The 19,602-nt window shown below is 44.6% G+C and overlaps 1 protein-coding gene across 1 annotated transcript in view; it reads left to right on the forward strand.

Annotated features, from left to right (window-relative positions):
- LOC141176205 (uncharacterized) overlaps positions 1 to 19,602 on the forward strand; it is a 52,517-nt gene that overhangs the window by 10,080 nt on the left and 22,835 nt on the right. The window contains exon 9 of the mRNA XM_073660191.1: positions 6,248 to 8,016. Coding sequence (XP_073516292.1) covers positions 6,248 to 8,016 — 1,769 coding nt within the window. The remainder of the gene's footprint in view (positions 1 to 6,247; positions 8,017 to 19,602) is intronic.

Here is a 19,602-nt window from a genome sequence, read left to right on the forward strand (position 1 = left end):
ATCAGAAGACACAAGAGTAGTCAGTAAACGGGCCGAGGTCACAACAGGAAACAAATCCACAAGCCGGGAGCTGAGCACAGAGGACTGAACCAGAGGAGAACAAGGCTGTATCTGGCAGCTTCCGGCAATATGCTTCCAGCTTTAGTAGGGTGTGGTGCTCTCCAAATGGCTGAAGCCGGGAGCAGATTATTCCAGCTGGACAGCAGACACACCCATACTGCCAGACTGGATGGTACTACTGGTCCCAGGCTCCCTAATCTTAGTGGCTGGACAGAGCATGAGCCACCCAGAGCTTCTGGTTCTGATGTCTCCTCCATCACCAGCGCTGCCTGCAGGATGAATAAGGCGGCGCCTGGTGACAAAAGCAAACGTCACACAAGTTGAAGCAGGAGGAGAAGCCGACGTCCCAGACGAGATGGGACACACCTTTTGCAGAAGCCTTAATATGACAAAATGGCAGAAAACCGGAGCAGTAGAAATCCCCATAAAGTGACTCCATTTTGGAAATTATAACCTTCAGTGAATTAATTTATAGGAGAAGTGACTATTTTGACTCCACAGTCACTCTCCAGAAATTAGCACACAGTGGATGTTGGAGAGTGAAAATTGCAAATATGCTGTTTTATTACCCAACACATAGTGTCCAGATTGTGCTGCAGGAGACACACACCGTAAGTTAAGTGGGTTCTTCTCATTATAGTAATACCAAATACATGGATGCTAAATGTGACTTACTTAGGCACATAAACTACTGCAAGGCTCAGAAGCGAGGGGGAGATCTGACATTGGGAGAGTGGAAATTGCTGTATTGGTTTATGGAAGCCATGTTGCTTTTCAAGAGCCTTTGAGCCACTAATAATATGGAAACCTCTGTTCTATTCGTTCTCCCATGACAGCACCACGAGAGAGAGGATCCGCCCATCAAGGACAGGAAACCTACAGGTTAAAAAGGGCGGCACCTCTCTCTCGCCTCAGTTTAGGTTTCCTGTCCATGATGGGAGACCTCGCAGGCTTACCTGCAGGAGATGGTCTCTTGCCCCAGAGGGAGCCACAGGGCGCTGGATGGAGCTGTCGGTCCTGGGCCTCTGGAGACGCCACGGCAGGGCTCATTGGGGCACCTCCGTGTGCGTTGCAGCAGGCGAGACATCCCCTCACAGGAGGTAGATATCCGCCATGTGTGGAGCCGCTAGCGGACGTCCCCCCCCCCCCCCCGCTGTGCGAGGCAGGAGAACCGGGCGTATTTCCGGTGCGTCGGGGACGTCACCGGAAGTGGGCGGAGCTCGCGCGCGCAACCGGGAAGTGCGTGCGAGCATGAGGACGCCGAAGCCATGAGGAAGACAACGTCAGCTGGGCAGGCGGCGGTGAGCCAACCTGGGGGAGGGGAACCACGTGGGAACAATTAACTCCCTCCTGGGTTCGTAAAAAAAAATAAAATAAATAAATCAGCCCACACATGGTACCTGGTATAGCCAGTGTAAAAGAGTCCTGGCAACATACAGAGGTGCTTCCCAGCCCATTGTTACCTTGGTAGACATGGGAGATTCACAGGAGCAGCTTTCACCTCAGCAAGAACAACTGCTGCAGGAGCAGCCCTCTGGGGAGCCCTCACAACTGGTGGTGCAACGTCATTCCCGGTCTGGGTCTAGTCGTTCAGCTAGGAAGTTCACCACTAAGAGCAGAAAAAATGGTCCGGTTCAGCGTGATTCCCCGCCGGTTATGATGGATTCTTCTGCGGTACCAGATATTCTGTGGGGTAAGTGGAATCTTCGTGGAAGTTCTACTAATAGTTTCCTCCTCCTTTTTTCTTTCTATAAACTCCTCTTTCAGAGCAAGAAATGTTCAGCTAAATCGAAACATAAAGAATGTGCCTTATGCAGCAATCTGCTCCCAGATGCATATAATAAGAAATTGTGCCAGCTGTGTATTAACAAAGTAATGGCGGAGGAAACCCCGGGGTTTTCCCTGGGCCTAAAAACTTTAATTAGAGAGGAAATAGGCAAGGCTTTGCAAGGCTCAGAATCTACTCATATTTCTCAGGAACCTCAGCCGGGTTCAGACTCTGACATATCTGACATTTCCTCCTCTGCTCTCTCTTCTTCTGATAGTGAATCGGATAGACAGTGTTTTCCTCTGCAGGAAGTTGATGCCTTGGTAAAAGCTGTCCAGCCTACCATGGGCATTGTAGACATGAGGGCAGAAAAATTTGTGGAGGACGTAATGTTTGGTGGATTAGGTCAGAAAAAGAGAAAACGTTTTCCCGTGAATGCAAGAGTTAAAGACCTCATTGATAGAGCGTGGAAAAAACCCGACAGGAAGGGCAGTGTTCCTCCATATTTCAAGAGGAGGTACCCATTTGAGGATGCCATATGTTCCTCTTGGTCAAAAGCACCAAAGCTGGACGTTGCTGTCGCTAAAGCGGCAAAAAAGACTTCCCTCCCGTTTGATGACATGGGAGCATTAAAAGACCCCCTGGACAGACGAGCTGATACGTTCTTAAAAGGTGCATGGGAGACAGCTGCAGGAGCACTGAGACCAGCAGTAGCAGCCACCTGCACATTTAGAGCCCTGATGGTTTGACTGTTTAACTGTTCCAGTCAGCTAAGGGATGGTGTTTCTAGGAAGGAGATTATTTCTTCCCTTCCACTGGTTTAGGGTGCAGCGGCCTTTCTTGCTGATGCGTCTGCGGACTTAGTCAGATTGGCAGCAAAGTCATCAGCTCTGTCAAATGTGGCTCGACGAGCGTTATGGATTAAATGCTGGCCTGGGGATGTACAGACAAAGTCCAGGCTGTGTACAATCCCTTGTGAAGGGGAATATCTCTTTGGCCAGACTGTGGACGAATTATTGGAGAAGGCCGGAGATCCTAAGAAGGGTTTTCCATCGGTACCTCTACCCTCCTTTAAGAGATCGTTTCGGAAAAGAAAATTCATCCGAAGAAGATTCTTCAGGGAACCGGACAAGTCCGAAGAAAGAGGTCGAAAAGGTAGAGGCCTTCTCTTTGGTTCATCTCCAAAAAATGAGCAGAAGCCAGGGAATGCACAATCAGCCCAGGTGGGAGGGAGATTGTCATTATTTTTCCCAGCTTGGGAACAGATTTCTCATAGTAATTGGATTTTGAGCCTGATTAAGTATGGTCTAAAATTTCAATTTCAAGCTTTTCCTCACAAGAGATTCATGATTGTTCCCTCTAGTTCCTCCCCAGAACGCCAGACTGCCCTCGTATCGGAAATTCAAGTCTTAATAAGGAAAAACGTCCTGATTGAGGTTCCAGATTCAGAAAAGGGTCTCGGATTCTACTCCTCGCTCTTCTTGGTCCCAAAAACGCATGGGAGTTTCAGGACAATTATCAATCTAAAATCTTTAAATAGCTTCCTTAAAGTAGACACTTTCAAAATGGAATCCTTGAAAACAGTAATAAAGTTGCTTTTTCCCCACTGTTATATGGTAGTTCTCGATCTCAAGGATGCGTATTACCATATTCCCATTCATAGTTACTATCAGAAATACCTGAGGCTGGCCATTGAAATTGAGGGGGTGGTTAAACACTTTCAGTACACTGCACTTCCCTTTGGGTTAGCAATAGCCCCACGAATTTTCACCAAATTAATGGCAGAGGTTATGGCCCATATAAGAGAAAGAGACATTCTAATAATCCCTTACCTAGATGATCTCCTGATAGTGGGAAACTCTTTTCTCTTTTGTTCAATGCGAGGCCCACCTTTGGGTGACCATGTCTGTCTTGGAGGGCTTGGGGTGGTTTCTAAATTTGGAAAAATCTAGATTAACTCCACTCAAAGCTCCGCAGTATGTGGGGGCCATTTTAGATTCTAAAAGAACAGTTATGTTATTTATCTGAAGAAAAAATTACAAGAATCCAGGGTTTGGTAAGACAGTGTATGGATAAACCCTCTATGTCACTCCGTAAAGCCATGTCGCTATTAGGGACCTTAACCTCGAGTTTTTCCGCAGTTCGTTGGTCACAATTTCATTCAAGGGCTCTTCAGTGGGATGTATTGTATAACAACTCAGTCCTAGAGGGACATTTAGACCGTGAGTTTACCCTGTGTCCTCGGACCATACATTCCCTTCATTGGTGGTTACGACACGATAATCTTTCTAGGGGGGTCCCCTGGGAGTGTAAGCTGATGGCAGTCTTAACTACGGATGCGAGTGCTGCAGGTTGGGGAGCTCACTTCAAAGGAAACTTAGTTCAGGGGACCTGGTCAAGGAGTGAGATACAGTTGTCATCAAATGTTAAGGAGCTTTTGGCGGTGGATTATGCATTCAACAAGTTCCTTATATATTTACAGGGCCAGCATGTCCATATACTCTCGGACAATCAAGTCTCGGTAGCTTATATAAATCACCAAGGGGGAACCCGCTCAAGAGACTTAATGAGGGTAGCGGACAGACTTCTTCAGAAGGCAGAAGATCATTGTCTCTCCCTTTCGGTTATTCATCTAAAAGGGAAAGAAAACGTCACAGCTGATTTCCTAAGCCGTACTTCCATAAAAGAGGGAGAATGGTCGTTGAATCCTCAAATCTTCTCCAGAATTGTGGCAATGTGGGGTCTTCCGACAGTGGACTTCTTTGCGACAAAATACAACCGACCTGGAGGAAGTTTTTATCATTTACGGAATTTAAACCAGAGGAGGGGCCCCCTATTGGGAAAATACTAGAGTTTCTGCAGCGGGGCTTAGAATTGGGGCTTACCACTAGTACCTTAAAAGTACAGGTGTCGGCTTTGGGAGCTTTGTTTTCTTCCGATATTGCAGCTAATTATTGGATAGCACGATTTATGAAAGCTTCCTTTAGGTGTAGACCCATTATCAAAGCAAAATCCTCTCCCTGGGATTTGAATTTGGTCCTAGATGCCTTAACTAATCCTCCCTTCGAGCCCCTAGATTTAGCCTCCCCAAAAATTATTTTCCTTAAAACAGCCCTGTTAGTGGCCCTGACTTCCGCCAGAAGAGTGAGTGACATACAGGCTCTTTCCATATGTCCGCCATTTACTCAGGATGATAGGATTGTATTAAAACCTGACCCAGCCTTTCTTCCAAAAGTAGTCACTCGGTTCCATAGAACTCAGGAGGTAGTTCTCCCAACCTTTTGCTTTCCCCCAAAAAATCAAAAAGAGGAGAGGCTACACACTTTCGACGTGAGGAGGTGCGTACTCAAATACCTACAGATTTCACGCAGTTTTAGGAAGGATAATTCCCTATTTATATGCCATCAGGGGGCTAGAAAGGGTTGTAAGGCCTCAAAGTCTACGATTGCAAGATGGATTAGAGAGGCCATATCCCTCGCCTACTCCTCATGGAATAAGGAGGTTCCGGAGGGGTTGAGAGCTCATTCCACTAGAGCGATAGCAACCTCCTGGGCGGAGAAAACAGGGCTTTCCATCGAAGAGATATGTAAGGCTGCCACTTGGTCTTCTCCTTCTACCTTTTATAAGCATTATAGATTGGACCTGGGTGTCTCTGCCGATCTCACCTTTGGGAGAAGGGTGCTTCAAGCAGTGGTCCCTCCCTAATTTCCTTTCGTCTCTGTAATTCTCTCGTGGTGCTGTCATGGGAGAACGAATAAAGCCTTAGTTACTTACCGGTAACGGGATTTTTTGGAGCCCATGACAGCACCCGTATATTCCCTCCCTTCACTGGTGTTTTGCACTCCCGTAGAGTTGGCTTTCCTTTGTTTTGTGCACCTTTGGGAGAAGTTGGTGAAAGTAATGTACTTAATGTAATGATGTGTTTATTGTAACTAACCTTGGCGGTCCTCTCATGCTCTGTTAACTAAACTGAGGCGAGAGAGAGGTGCTGCCCTTTTTAACCTGTAGGTTTCCTGTCCTTGATGAGCGGATCCTCTCTCTCGTGGTGCTGTCATGGGCTCCGAAAAATCCCGTTACCGGTAAGTAACTAAAGCTTTTCCATTGACAGATGATGGATCTGAGTGGGGACTTGTTTTTTGTCAAATAAGTAGAAGTTTTTATTGGTATTATTTTCGCCTACATAACATTGTTTGGTGGCTTTTTATTCCATATTTTGGAGGCAGAATGAACAAACAGTTGAACACTACGCTCTACTGGTCCATCCTATGAGGTTTTCTATTAGACAGTCATTGTCCTGGTGAATAAGTGAATTTTTTTATATAACTTGCCTTTTTTACGGACAGTTTATGTAGAAATGTTCAAAAATATAAAATTCAAGGATTTTTTATTAAAAATAATAATTGGTTTTATTCTTGGCAGATGTCTGTACCAGGAGATCAGAGGGACAGCTGACATCTTCAATTTTCAAATCAGATAATTTTCAGATCCAACAGGATACAATTCAAATGAATGACATTTCTCCAGATTTACAATCATCCCTTCACAGCCAAGATCTGTCATCTGATCCTTTGAAACAGGTCCTGTCTTCTGATCCATTACCAACTACTAAGGAAAATCAAAGTCACAAAATAAGCATTAAAAAACAAACTGCTCCTAATGCAAAGAAGCCATTTTCACATTCAGAATATAGAAATAGTTTTCCTCTCAAAAAGTCTTTTCTTAAACCTCAAAAAATTCACACAGCGAAGAATAGATTTTCTTGCTCCAAGTGTGGGAGATGTTTTAATCAGAAAACAAGTCTTGTTAGGCACCAGAGAACTCACACAGGAGAGAAGCCATTTTCCTGTTCAGAATGTGGTAAATGTTTTATAGAGAAATCAAATCTTATCGCACATGAGAGAACTCACACAGGAGAGAAGCCATTTTCCTGTTCAGAATGTGGTAAATGTTTTACAGAGAAATCAAATCTTATCGCACATCAGAGAACTCACACAGGGGAGAAGCCATTTTCCTGTTCAGAATGTGGAAAATGTTTTAACCAGAAATCATATCTTAATATACATCAGAGAACTCACACAGGGGAGAAGCCTTTCCCATGTTCAGAATGTGGAAAATGTTTTAACCAGAAATCATATCTTAATATACATCAGAGAACTCACACGGGGGAGAAGCCTTTTCCATGTTCAGAATGTGGAAAATGTTTTAACCAGAAATCTAGTTTTCTTAAGCACCAAAGAACCCACACAATGGAGAAGCCTTTTTCATGTTCAGATTGTGGGAAATGTTTTGTACAGAAATCATATCTTAATATACATCTGAGAACTCACACAGGGGAGAAGCCATTTTCCTGTTCAGAATGTGGGAAATATTTTGCAGAGAAATCAACTCTTATCAACCATCAGAGAACTCACACAGGAGAGAAGCCATTTTCCTGTTCAGAATGTGAGAAATGTTTTTCAGAGAAATCAAATCTTATTGTACATCAGAGAACTCACACAGAGGAGAAGCCATTTTCATGTTCAGAATGTGGGAAATCTTTTGCAAAGAAATCAAATCTTATCAAACATCAGAGAACTCACACAGGAGAGAAGCCTTTTCCATGTTCAGAATGTGGAAAATGTTTTAACCATAAATGTAGTTTTCTTAAGCACCAGAGAACCCACACAGAGGAGAAGCCATTTTCATGTTCAGATTGTGGAAAATGTTTTGGACACAAATCATATCTTAATAAACATCAGAGAACTCACACAGGGGAGAAGCCATTTTCCTGTTCAGAATGTGGGAAATATTTTACAGAGAAATCAACTCTTATCAACCATCAGAGAACTCACACAGGAGAAAAGCCATTTTCCTGTTCAGAATGTGGGAAATCTTTTACAGAGAAATCAACTCTTACCAAACATCACAAAACTCACACCGGGGAGAAGCCTTTTTCATGTTCAGAATGTGAGAAATGTTTTACAGAGAAATCAAGTCTTATCAAACATCAGAGAACTCACACAGGGGAGAAGCCTTTTTCATGTTCAGAATGTGGGAAATGTTTTAACCAGAAATCGGATATTGATAAGCACCAGAGAACTCACACAGGGGAGAAGCCTTTTTCATGTTCAAAATGTGGGAAATGTTTTAACCAGAAAGCGCATCTTGATAGCCACCAGAGATCCCACACAGGGGAGAATGCCGCAACTACACCCAACTAGTCTCTGTAGAAACTAGAAAAAAAAAACATAGCAGCACAGCTAAAAATGCCACCACACACCTAACTAACTAATAAGCCGTTGAGGAGTTTCTCATACCTCCTGAGGAACTAGAGAGGAGGCTGCAACACACTCTCAACGAGGGAAAAGGAAAGTATGAAGTAAAATACGAAATCTCTGAATGAGAAACAAAAACACATTCATATAGGGCAAAGAAGGCAGGCTAAGGAGAACCAAAAATAAAAGGAACAAGTATAATCTCCCAGAAACCTAACATTGTTAGACTTAAAAGGTACTGGGAGGGAAAGCAAACTGACCGGGAGGATAGTTTCACCTTTGTGGTGAAGCTTACAAAATTTGTCCTCACCAACTGTATATGTAAAACCCGTCCATTTATAATGACCACGGACAAGATAAAGATTCCCAACTCACATCATGACCACAAGATCCCAGCTACTTTCAGCTGCATCACAACTAATGTAATGTACTTAATTATATGTAGCAAATGTCCAACTGGGGGTCTGTATGTAGGGGAGACCAGGCAAAAAATTAAAACAAGGATGAATTCTCATCGCCACCCAAAAAAAGAAAAAAAGAATAGATCTACTTGTGTCCACACATATTTACGGCCACAACTGCTTATCCCTTTCCGAAACTGATAGTTCTGCTTCACGTCACTTGTCTTATTTATTGCATTATTGCTGTGCCCTCTTGTGTATAAATATGTGACTCTTCAGATTTTGTGTTATACTATGTCTGCTGAAGAGATCTGAGTAGTCTCGAAAGCTTACTGACTAATGGCTAACTGAAAAGATTGTATCAACCACTGAGGACTCTCAAATTTTAATGTTTTTCTCCAAACAGCAATTTTAAGATCTCTCCACAGGTGTTCAATGGGATTTAGATCCGGATTCATTGCTAATCAGAACTGTCCAGCACTTTGTTTCCATCCATTTTCTGGGTGCTTCTTGAAGTATGTTTGGGGTCATTGTCATGCTGGAAGACCCATGACCTAGCACGCAAACCCAACTTTCTGACACTAGGCACTACATTGTTCCCCAAAATCCTTTGCTAATCTTCAGATTTCATGATTCCTTGCACACAGTCAAGGTACCTGACCAGAGGCAGCAATACAACCCCAAAACCTCTTTGAAGCTCCACCATATTTGACTGTATGTGTTGTAAATTTATTGATTATGTTGCGCACGTTGGACAGAGGAACATCCGGATCTCAAAAGATGGACTTATAACCTTGAAATTATTGATATTTTTCAACAATTTTGGTTCTCAAGTCCTCAGACACTTCTCTTCTTCTTTTTCTGTTTTCTCCATGCTTAGTGTGCCACACATATGCACACAATGCAAAGATTGAATCAACTTCTCCCTTTTTTATCTGGTTTTAGTTGTTATTTTCATATTGCCCACACCTGTTACTTGCCACAATTGCATTTGAACAAGCTTCACATGCTTGAAACAAAGTTGTTTACCCACAATTTTGGCAAGGTGTCAATAATTTTGTCCGACCTATTTTATGTAGTTTTGTGTGAAATTATGTTCAATTTGCCTTTTTTTTCTCTGTTTTCTTGTGCTGTTTCAATACACGCTAAGGAAATAAACGTGTATAATAAAACATGTAATTGCAATAATTTTCTGGGAGAATTACTTCATTTTCTGGAACAATTTCAAGAGAGCCAACACTTTTGACCATGACTTGTTTTTGTTGCTTTTTTAATTTGTTGCAGCATATCATCCTCTACGTGTTCAGCTATATTAGGAGGCTTCTAGCAAAGTCCAATTAGCAGCTTTCCATTATTGCCATTCCATGTACATTACCCATACTGATTTTACATCAGGGATGTAAAGGTCAAAACATGCAGAGGGCCAAAATGAAAAACTTGGATAAAGTTGTGGACCAACCAGTATACAGTATAATGGGCCCCACATAGTCCTCCATACAGAATAATGGGCCCCACAAAGTCCTCCATTCACAATAATAGCCCCACATAGGTGTGGTGGTTCTGGTGTCGTGGGTCAAATATAATCACCAAGAGTTGGGCATGTGTGCTGTACATTGTCGAAGCTGCCCCCCATGTCGTCATTGAGCTTGAGGTCTTAAGTTGGTTTTAACGAAAATACACACCCGTCTACCTATTTTTCTTTCCTATCCGTTTGAATGTAGTGTAACCCTCTATGTTTGACTCCAAGTCATGGCTTTCATCCAACCAGGTTTCTGTAATCTGTGGCTGACCTAAGAGTCTCTGATTCATTCATTTTGTTTTCAAGACTTCTTTCATTTGCCTGCAGACATTTAATACTATTAGCACATTTATTACTGTTACTCTCCTCCTTACTTTCCTTGAATGTCTCACTCTCTGTCTATTCTACCTCCTTATTTGCACGGCTAACCTCTCTCCCCCAGATTCTAGTTTGAAAGCTCCTCCATCCATCTGACCATTTTTTTCCCCAGCACATCTGCATTCTCCCCATTGAGGTGCAGCCTGTAGTCGACAGAGAAGTCATCCCAGTTCTCCATGAACCCAAACCCTTTCTTCCTGACAATTATCTCCTTAAGTTCCCGCTGACTTTCTAGTGACGTAGTGGAATCAGCAGTATTTCTGAAGACACCACCTGTACTTCAGCTTCTCTCCTAATTCCCTGTAATCATTTTTAAAGACCTTTCACCTCCCTCTAACTTTGTCATTGGTACCAACGTGTACCATGACTACTGGGTTTTCCCCAGTCCCACCCAATAATTTGTCTATCTGATCTTATGAAGATCCCCCTGTTAGGTGCACACATAATGCGTGTGTTCTCGTCTGAGTTGTCTGCCGCCAAATTGTATATAGGATCTATACGGTCGGAGAAATCACAAATGAACACTGAGTAGTGTCTCAAATAGGCTTTTTATAGGAAAAATCAGGTCCCTTTCCACACATTACCTCATTGCCTTATCTCATAATTATGGCTGACATCTGTCGCTAATGGGTCATTATTTTAATGTGTAAACAATTAAGTCAAGCTGACTCTCAATTAAATCAGTTAAGTCCGTCTTGCATGTAAGGTTCAAAGGTCAATCAGTATAGTCACTTATCTTTTATTATTCTGTAATTTCCCTAAAAGTAATAGAGATCATTAGCAAGCTCTTATTATCAGATTAATATGTTAGTCAATAATTATTAGGGATTTTCCATAATTTCATGTTCCACGTAGTATGTGGATCTTTGATCAATATGAGGTTATTGGTACAATGTGGTACGGGCAGGAGGAGGGAATTTTGGATTGTCTGCAATTCTTAATACATACTATTTTCATATAACTTCCATAATCATACATTTATTTATCCATAACACCCCAAATTAACTTAGGAATTATCTTAAGGACCATAATCTTTCCACTTGAAGAGATAATGCAGACGGTACCTGACCCACCTGGAACCAAGAATTCGCCTTACCTCATCCTCCCGATATCCTTCCAAATCCACCTCAATTATGTCTTGAGGTCCCCTCAAATTTTTTTAAAAGAGAAGAATGGAAATGATTATTGATTTTCCAGGCAATAGGAAGTTGCAACTTAACTGTCACAGGATTTAAAATTTTAATAATTTTATAAGGACCTACAAATTTAGGTGCAAACTTTCTAGATATTATCTTTAAGCGCAGATTTTTTGAGGACAACCACACAAAATCCCCCACCCTAAAGACAGGAGCCTTCCTATGTCTGCAGTTAGCAACTCTTTTGGTCCAGTTACTATCTACCAAAAGATACATTTCGACCTCCCTCCAGATCTTAAAGAGGTTGTCCACTACTATTAACAATGCCCCCATGGATTTAAATTGTGCCAACAAGTCTTTTTGTAAATACCTTGCTTGTTCTTTATTGCCTGTGAGCGGCGCTATTGCTGGCCGCTCACCAGGTATCATGTGACCCCGGCTGCAGCCGGCTCCGACATCCACTGATGTCACGTCAAGTTCCGGCTGCAGTCAGGCGTGAGCAAGTGACGCACTCCCCCTTGAGTGATGGGCTGTGGTCGTGGTTTCATCGCACATCACAGCTCAGCATCCACCTCGCGCTTTCCCTCTCTGCTTTAGTTAGGAAAGAGCAATAAAAAATTGAATTGCACTCGGACCAATGTTAATGAATGAATGACCGCTCATCTGCAATTTTTTTTAATCAGCTGAAATCGGGCTGAGAAAAAATTCACAGCATGCTGCGATTTGCCACATATCTCGGACGAGACTCGCCAATGCAAGTCAATGGGTGTGTGAAAAAAATCGCACAGCACTCAGACCATGCGAGTGCTGTCCGATTCTCACTCACCCGTCTCTTTAAAAGCCGGCAATTCATCAGCCGCATACAGTTAACAATACATCGGTGCCCAACAATTTAGAATAGAAAGAATAGCTATACACATAGAATAGATAGAAAGGTGTCAGTCATGTATATAATTAGTACAGTGACTGGTTACTGTACTTGTCATTTATTGTTAAATTAAAGGATTTATTAAAAAAAAATTGGTGTGGGGCCCCCTGTAATTTTATAGTCTAGCAGAGGTTAAGCAGACAGCTGGAGCAGATTTTTGAAACCTGGGAAGGGCTTTTTGTGGGGTCTTGAAGCCTTTGTGTGGGGTCCCCCTATTTTACCAGCTAGCACAGGCTATGCAGACAGTTGGGGACTGATATTAATAGCCTAGGAAGGGATCATGAATATTGGCCCCCTCCGAGGCTAAAAACAGCAGCCCTCAGCCATCCCAGAAGTGGCGCATCCATAGGATGCACCAATTCTGCCATTTAGCCTCCGCTCTGCCCACTGCCCTGTAGCGGTGGCAGTGGGGTTATAGGGCTGGGGTTGATGTCAGCTTATAAGGCCAGCTGACATCAAGCCCAGCTTAGTAATGGAGAGGCGTCTATAAGACGCCCCCATTACTAACACCATAGTGAAAGTGATATGTGAAATAACTACACTGCTCAAAAAAATAAAGGGAACACTCCAATAACACATCCTAGATCTGAATGAATGAAATAGTATCATTGAATACTTTGTTCTGTACAAAGTTGAATGTGCTGACAACAAAATCACACAAAAATCATCAATGGAAATCAAATTTATTAACCAATGGAGGCCTGGATTTGGAGTCACCCCCAAATTTAAAGTGGAAAAACACACTACAGGCTGATCCAGCTTTGATGTAATGTCCTTAAAACAAGTCAAAATGAGGCTCAGTATTGTGTGTGGCCTCCACGTGCCTGTATGACCTCCCTACAACGCCTGGGCATGCTCCTGATGAGGTTGTGGATGGTCTCCTGTTGGATCTCCTCCCAGACCTGGACTAAAGCATCCGCCAACTCCTGGACAGTCTGTAGTGCAACGTGCACGTTGGTGGATGGAGCGAGACATGATGTCCCAGATGTGCTCAATCGGATTCAGGTCTGGGGAATGGGCGGGGCAGTCCATAGCTTCAATGCCTTTATCTTGCATGAACTGTTGACACACTTCAGCCACATGAGGTCTGGCATTGTCCTGCATTAGGAGGAACCCAGGGACAACTGCACCAGCATATGGTCTCACAAGGGGTCTGAGGATCTCATCTCGGTACCTAATGACAGTCAGGCTACCTCTGGCGAGCACATAGAGGGCTGTGTGGCCCTCCAAAGAAATGCCACACCACACCATTACTGACCCACTGACAAACCGGTCATGCTGAAGGATGTTGCAGGCAGCAGATCGCTCTCCACGGCGTCTCCAGACTCTGTCACATGTGCTCAGTGTGAACCTGCTTTCATCTGTGAAGAGCACAGGGCGCGAGTGGCGACTTTGCCAATCCTGGTGTTCTGTGGCAAATGCCAAGCGTCCTGCACGGTGTTGGGCTGTGAGCACAACCCCCATCTGTGGACATCGGGCCTTATACCACCCTCATGGAGTCGGTTTCTAACCGTTTGTGCTGACACAGGCACATTTGTGGCCTGCTGGAGGTCATTTTGCAGGACTCTGGCAGTGCTCCTCCTGTTCCTCCTGGCACAAAGGAGGAGGAAACGGTCCTACTGCTGGGTTGTTGCACTCCTATAGCTTCCTCCACATCTTCTGGTATCTGCTCCATGCTCTGGACACTGTGCTGACAGACACAGCTACCCTTCTTGCCACAGCTCGCACTGATGTGCCATCCTGGGTGAACTGCACTACCTGAGCAACTTCTGTGGGTTGTACTGTAGACACCGCCTCATGCTACTGTACCTGTAGGGGTGAGAGCAATGGCAAAATGAAAAAGTGACCAAAACAACAGCCCAAAAGGATGAGAACAGAGAAATGGTCTGTGGTCACCACCTACAGAACCACCCCTTTATAGGGGGTATCTTGCTAATTGCCTATCATTTCTACCAGTTGTCTGTTCAATTTGCACAGCAGCAGGAGAAATTGATTCAGTGTTGCTTCATAAATGGACAGGTAGATTTCACAGAAGTGTTATTGACTTGGAGTTAAATTGTGTTGTTTAAGTGTTCCCTTTATTTTTTTGAGCAGTGTACAACAACACCATGAATAAAATATTTTATTTGAAATAAACACAGAGACCTTTTATTGTTATAAAGTAAACCCTACTTACCTTAATGCCCATTCCAGATGAAGCCAATGTCCCCTGCAATGAAAGTTAAATAATAAAGCAACCTCATCCTTACCTAACTAGAAACACTAGCGATCTTAGGCCATGGTCCCACTATCAGTATTCTGTCAGTATTTTTTCTCAGGAGTGAGACAAAATGAGGTGAGGAACAATCAGAGAAAAGGTATAATAGAAACAAGTCACCAATTCCTGCATTTATCCCCCATTGCTGAGAAAAAATACTGACCGAATACTGATAGTGGGACCGGGGCCTTAGAATAAAAAACTGCATTGTATTGACATCAGCGGTATAGATTTGAGTAACTAACTCAAAAACGAGGAATAAAGTGCAGATTTTTGGGGGGCACATGATACAATATATACAGTTGAAATCAGAAGTTTACATACACTATATAAAAAGACACATATGCATGTTTTTCTCAATATCTGGCATGAAATAAAAATAAACCTTTCCCATTTTAGGTCAATTAGGATTATCATAATTTTTTATATTTGCCAAATGCCAGAATAATGAGAGAGAGAGAATGTTTTTAAGGCATTTTTATTACTTAATGCAAAGTCAAAAGTTTCCATACATTTCATTAGTATTTGTTGCCATTGCCCTTAAACTGAATGACTTGGGTCAAACGTTTGGGATATCCTTCCACAAGCTTCTCACAATAGTTGGTCAGAATTTGGGCCCATTTCTCCTAACAAAACTGGTGTAACTGATCCAGGTTTGTAGGTTACCTTACTTGCACCTGCCTTTTCAGCTTTGCCCATAAATTTTTAATAGGATTGAGATCAGGACTTTGTGATGGCCACTCCAAAACATTGAATTTGTTATCCTTAAGCCACTTTGTTACCATTTTGGCAGTATGCTTCGTGTCATTGTCCATTTGGAAGACCCATTTCCGCCCAAGTTTTAACTTCCTGGCTGATGTTTTGAGATGTTGCTTCAGTATTGCCACATAATCTTCTTTGTTAATGATGCCATCTATTTTGTGAAGTGCACTAGTCCCTCCTGCAGCAAAACAACCCCACAACATGATGCAGCCCCCCTATGTTTCACAGTTGGCATGGCGTTCTTAAGCTTCCAAGCTTCTCCCTTTTTCCTCCCAACGTAACAATAGTCATTATGCCAAAAAAGTTGAATTTTAGTTTCATCAGACCACAGGACGTCTCCAAAAATTAAGGTCTTTGTTCCTGTGTGCATTTGCAAACATTAATCTGGCTTTTTTATGTTTCATTTGGAGTAATGGCTTCTTCCTGGCAGAGTGGCCTTTCAGCCCATGTTGATATAGTACTCGTTTCACTGTGGATATTGACACAATCTTACCAGCTTCCGCCATCATCTTCACAAGGTCTTTTGCTTTGGTCCTTGGGTTGATATGTACATGTCGGACTAAAGCACGTTCATCTCTGGGACACAGAACCCATCTCCTTTCTGAGCGGTATGATGGCTGGACATTCCCATCTTGTTTATACTTGCGTATAATTGTTTGTACAGATGAACGAGGCACCTTCAGGTATCTTGAAATTGTACCCAAGGATGAGCCAGACAAGTGCAAGTCCACAATTCTCTTTCTGGTATCTTGGCTGATTTCTTTAGACTTTCCCATGATGCTGCACAAAGAAGCAGTGTGTTTCAGGTGTGCATTAAAATACATCCACAGGTGTGTCTGAGAAGCTTCCAAACACATGACATTGTTACGGATCCGGGTGGTGGAACCTCTGTGCTGGGATGCAAGAAGGGACCAGAGGGGCGTAACTAAGTGCCTACTCTGACCGACCCTGGTCGCACGGCGGCTTAGTTGACTCCGTGAACCAAGGAGGGACCGGGCAGGTGGACCAGGTACCACACTGGGACCGATCTTGTGTGAGAACAGGCGACTCCCACGGGTCAGATGGCTGAAGCTGACAGGTACAGCGGGAGAGCACGGCAGGTAGCCTGACGGGTGATCCGGGTTGGCAAAAAGGCGGGCACGGCAGGTAGCCAGACGGGTGATCCGGGTAGACAGGTTGGCGGGACACGGCTGACAGACAGGCTGGCGGGCACGGCTGACAGGCTGGCGGGACACGGTTGACAGACAGGCTGGCATGCACGGCTAACAGACAGGTTGGCGGGCACTGGAACCTGAGGGCTGAGGAGAGTGTTAGCACACAAACAACAAACTTGCACAGGCACCTCCAAACCCCTTCCAATCCACAAGAAAGAAAGTCTTTCCTCTTACCCTCTTGATGGCCAAAATGTTCTCTACCTCAAAGACGTCCTCAGCGGAGACTGGAGCTGGAGCGGTACCTGGATCATCAGAGAAAGAATTAAGGATAACAGGTTTGAGGATAGACACATGAAATGAGTTGGGAATCCGTAAGGAGGCCGGGAGTTTCAGCTTGTAAGCCACTGGATTTATTTGGTTCTGAATCTCGACCGGACCGATGAACCGTGGACCCAACTTATATAATGGTATCTTGAGACGGACATATTTGGAGAAAAGCCAGACCTTGTCTCCCAGACGGAATTGAGGCGGATCCAGACGTCTCTTATCAGCATGCTTCTTCATCCGCTCGGAGGACTGAAGAAGCGCAGATCTAGTGTCTTCCCAAATAACAGAAAATTCACTGACGAGAGACTCCGTGGCAGGATTGTCCACTGCAGTGGAGACGGGAAACGGAATCCGGGGGTGTTGACTGTAGACCACAAAAAATGGAGACTTAGCAGAGGACTCACTCACATGGTTGTTATAGGAAAACTCGGACCAAGGCAGGAGCTCAACCCAATCGCTATTGTGAGCGTTGACAAAGTGCCGAAGAAAGCTGGTAAGGATCTGATACTTTCCACTTGACTGAGGATGATAGGCAGAAGAGAAATCCAAAGAGACATCCAGCAGCTTGCACGTGGCTCTCCAAAAGCGAGAAGTGAACTGAACTCCTCGGTCCGAGACAATGTGGAGGGGTAAGCCATGGAGACGGAAGATTTGACGGATGAAGTCCTTAGCCAGCACAGGTGCAGACGGAAGACCAGGCAGAGGGATGAAGTGAGCCATCTTGGAGAAGCGGTTGGCGACCACCCAAATGACTGTACAACTGGCCGATACAGGGAGATCCGTGATGAAATCCATTGCAATATGTTGCCACGGAGCGGAAGGCACGGGAAGAGGAAGGAGGTGACCGGCTGTAAGGTGCCTAGGTATCTTGTTACTGGCACAAGAGGAACAAGTCGAGACAAAATCCGCAACATCCTTGCGCAGGGTGGGCCACCAATAGTGCTGGGCAATGAGCAGAAGTGTCTTCCTCTGGCCGGCATGGCCAGCCAGTTTGGATGAATGGCCCCAGAGTAAGACCCTCTTCCGATCTTGAGCCGCTACAAAGGTCTTACCAGTAGGTAGATGGAGGGATCAATGATGTGTAGAGGCTCCTCCTCCAGTTCGGAAGACAAAAAAGAGCGGGATAGAGCATCGGCTTTAATGTTCTTGTCTGCCGGGCGGTAATGGAGATTGAAGCAGAATCGAGCAAAGAACAAAAACCATCTGGCCTGACGAGGGTTAAGTCTCTGGGCGGTCTGCAAATACGTGAGGTTTTTATGGTTAGTGTAGATGACCACCGGGTGCAGAGCCCCCTAAAGCAAGTAGCGCCACTCCTCCACAGTTCTCGATCTTCTATGGAGTAATTAGGCTCAGCCGGAGAGAAGAGTTTGGAGAAGCCGCAGGTCACCATTCGCCCGGACGAGGATTTCTGGGTGAGCACTGCTCCGGCTCGGGAGGAAGAGGCATCAACCTCCAGGAAGAACTGTTTATGGCCATCAGGACGGTGTAGCACAGGAGCTGAGGAGAAGGCTTGCTTAAGAGAGATAAAGGCATTCTCTGACTCAGGAGACCACTCCCTGGGATTTGCTCCCTTACGGGTAAGAGCAGAGATCGGAGCTGTCCGGGAGGAGAAATGAGGAATGGAGAGGGGAATGGAGAGGGGGTAATAGTTAGTGAATCCCAGAAACTGCTGAATAACCTTCAACCCCTCTGGTCGGGGCCACTTTAAGACAGCAGACATGTTCTCGGGATCCATCCACAGTCTGGTCTCCGAGTTGATATACCCCAGAAATGGCTGGGAGGTCTGCTCAAAGAGGCATTTCTCATACTTCGCATACAGGCGATTCTTCCCGAGCCTCAGCAGTACCTGACGAACATCCCTCCGGTGAGAGGGCAGATTAGGGGAGAACACCAAGATATCGTCCAGGTACACCACCACGCAGGAATACAGGAGATCTCGAAAGATATAGTTTACTAACTCCTGGAAGATGGCTGGAGCATTACAGAGACCGAAGGGCATCACGCGGTACTCGTAGTGACGATCCCGGGTGTTGAATGCAGTCTTCCACTTGTCTCCCTGGCGTATCCGGACCAGATTGTACGCCCCACGCAGGTCGAGTTTAGTGAAGACCTTTGCGCCCTTTAGGCGGTCAAACAGCTCCAAGATGAGTGGCAGGGGGTACTTATTCTTGAAGGTAATCTGGTTGAGGCCCCTATAGTCGATACAAGGACGAAGAGAGCCGTTCTTCTTCTTGACGAAGAATAATCCTGCTCCAGCCGGAGAGGTGGATTTCTGGATAAATCCCCTAGCAAGATTTTCTTCGATATATTCAGACATGGCACGGGTCTCGGCCAGTGACAAGGGGTAGATTCGCCCGCGAGCAGGTGAAGCACCAGGTATAAGATCGATGGGGCAATCATACGGCCTATGAGGTTGTAGTGTCTCTGCCTCCTTTTTATTAAAAACATCCTGTCACGCTGTCTCTGTATACTGGAGGTAGGGGGCCTAAGCTGACCCTAAGCTGGGGCCCTGACTAATCCCTCAACCTGGAGGTACTGTTAAAGGTACAGAGGTCCAGGCCGCCAGCGTAACCCCTACCTCCTGAGGATCCCTGCACCTAAGTAATCTAGTCCTGAGAAGGACCCCGATCACAACAAAAGGGGACAAGTAATAATATG

Source organism: Phyllobates terribilis, unplaced genomic scaffold, assembly GCF_046119375.1.
Source record: "Phyllobates terribilis strain yellow unplaced genomic scaffold, ASM4611937v1 Scaffold_17__1_contigs__length_24005725, whole genome shotgun sequence".
NCBI classification, from domain to species: Eukaryota; Metazoa; Chordata; class Amphibia; order Anura; family Dendrobatidae; genus Phyllobates; species Phyllobates terribilis.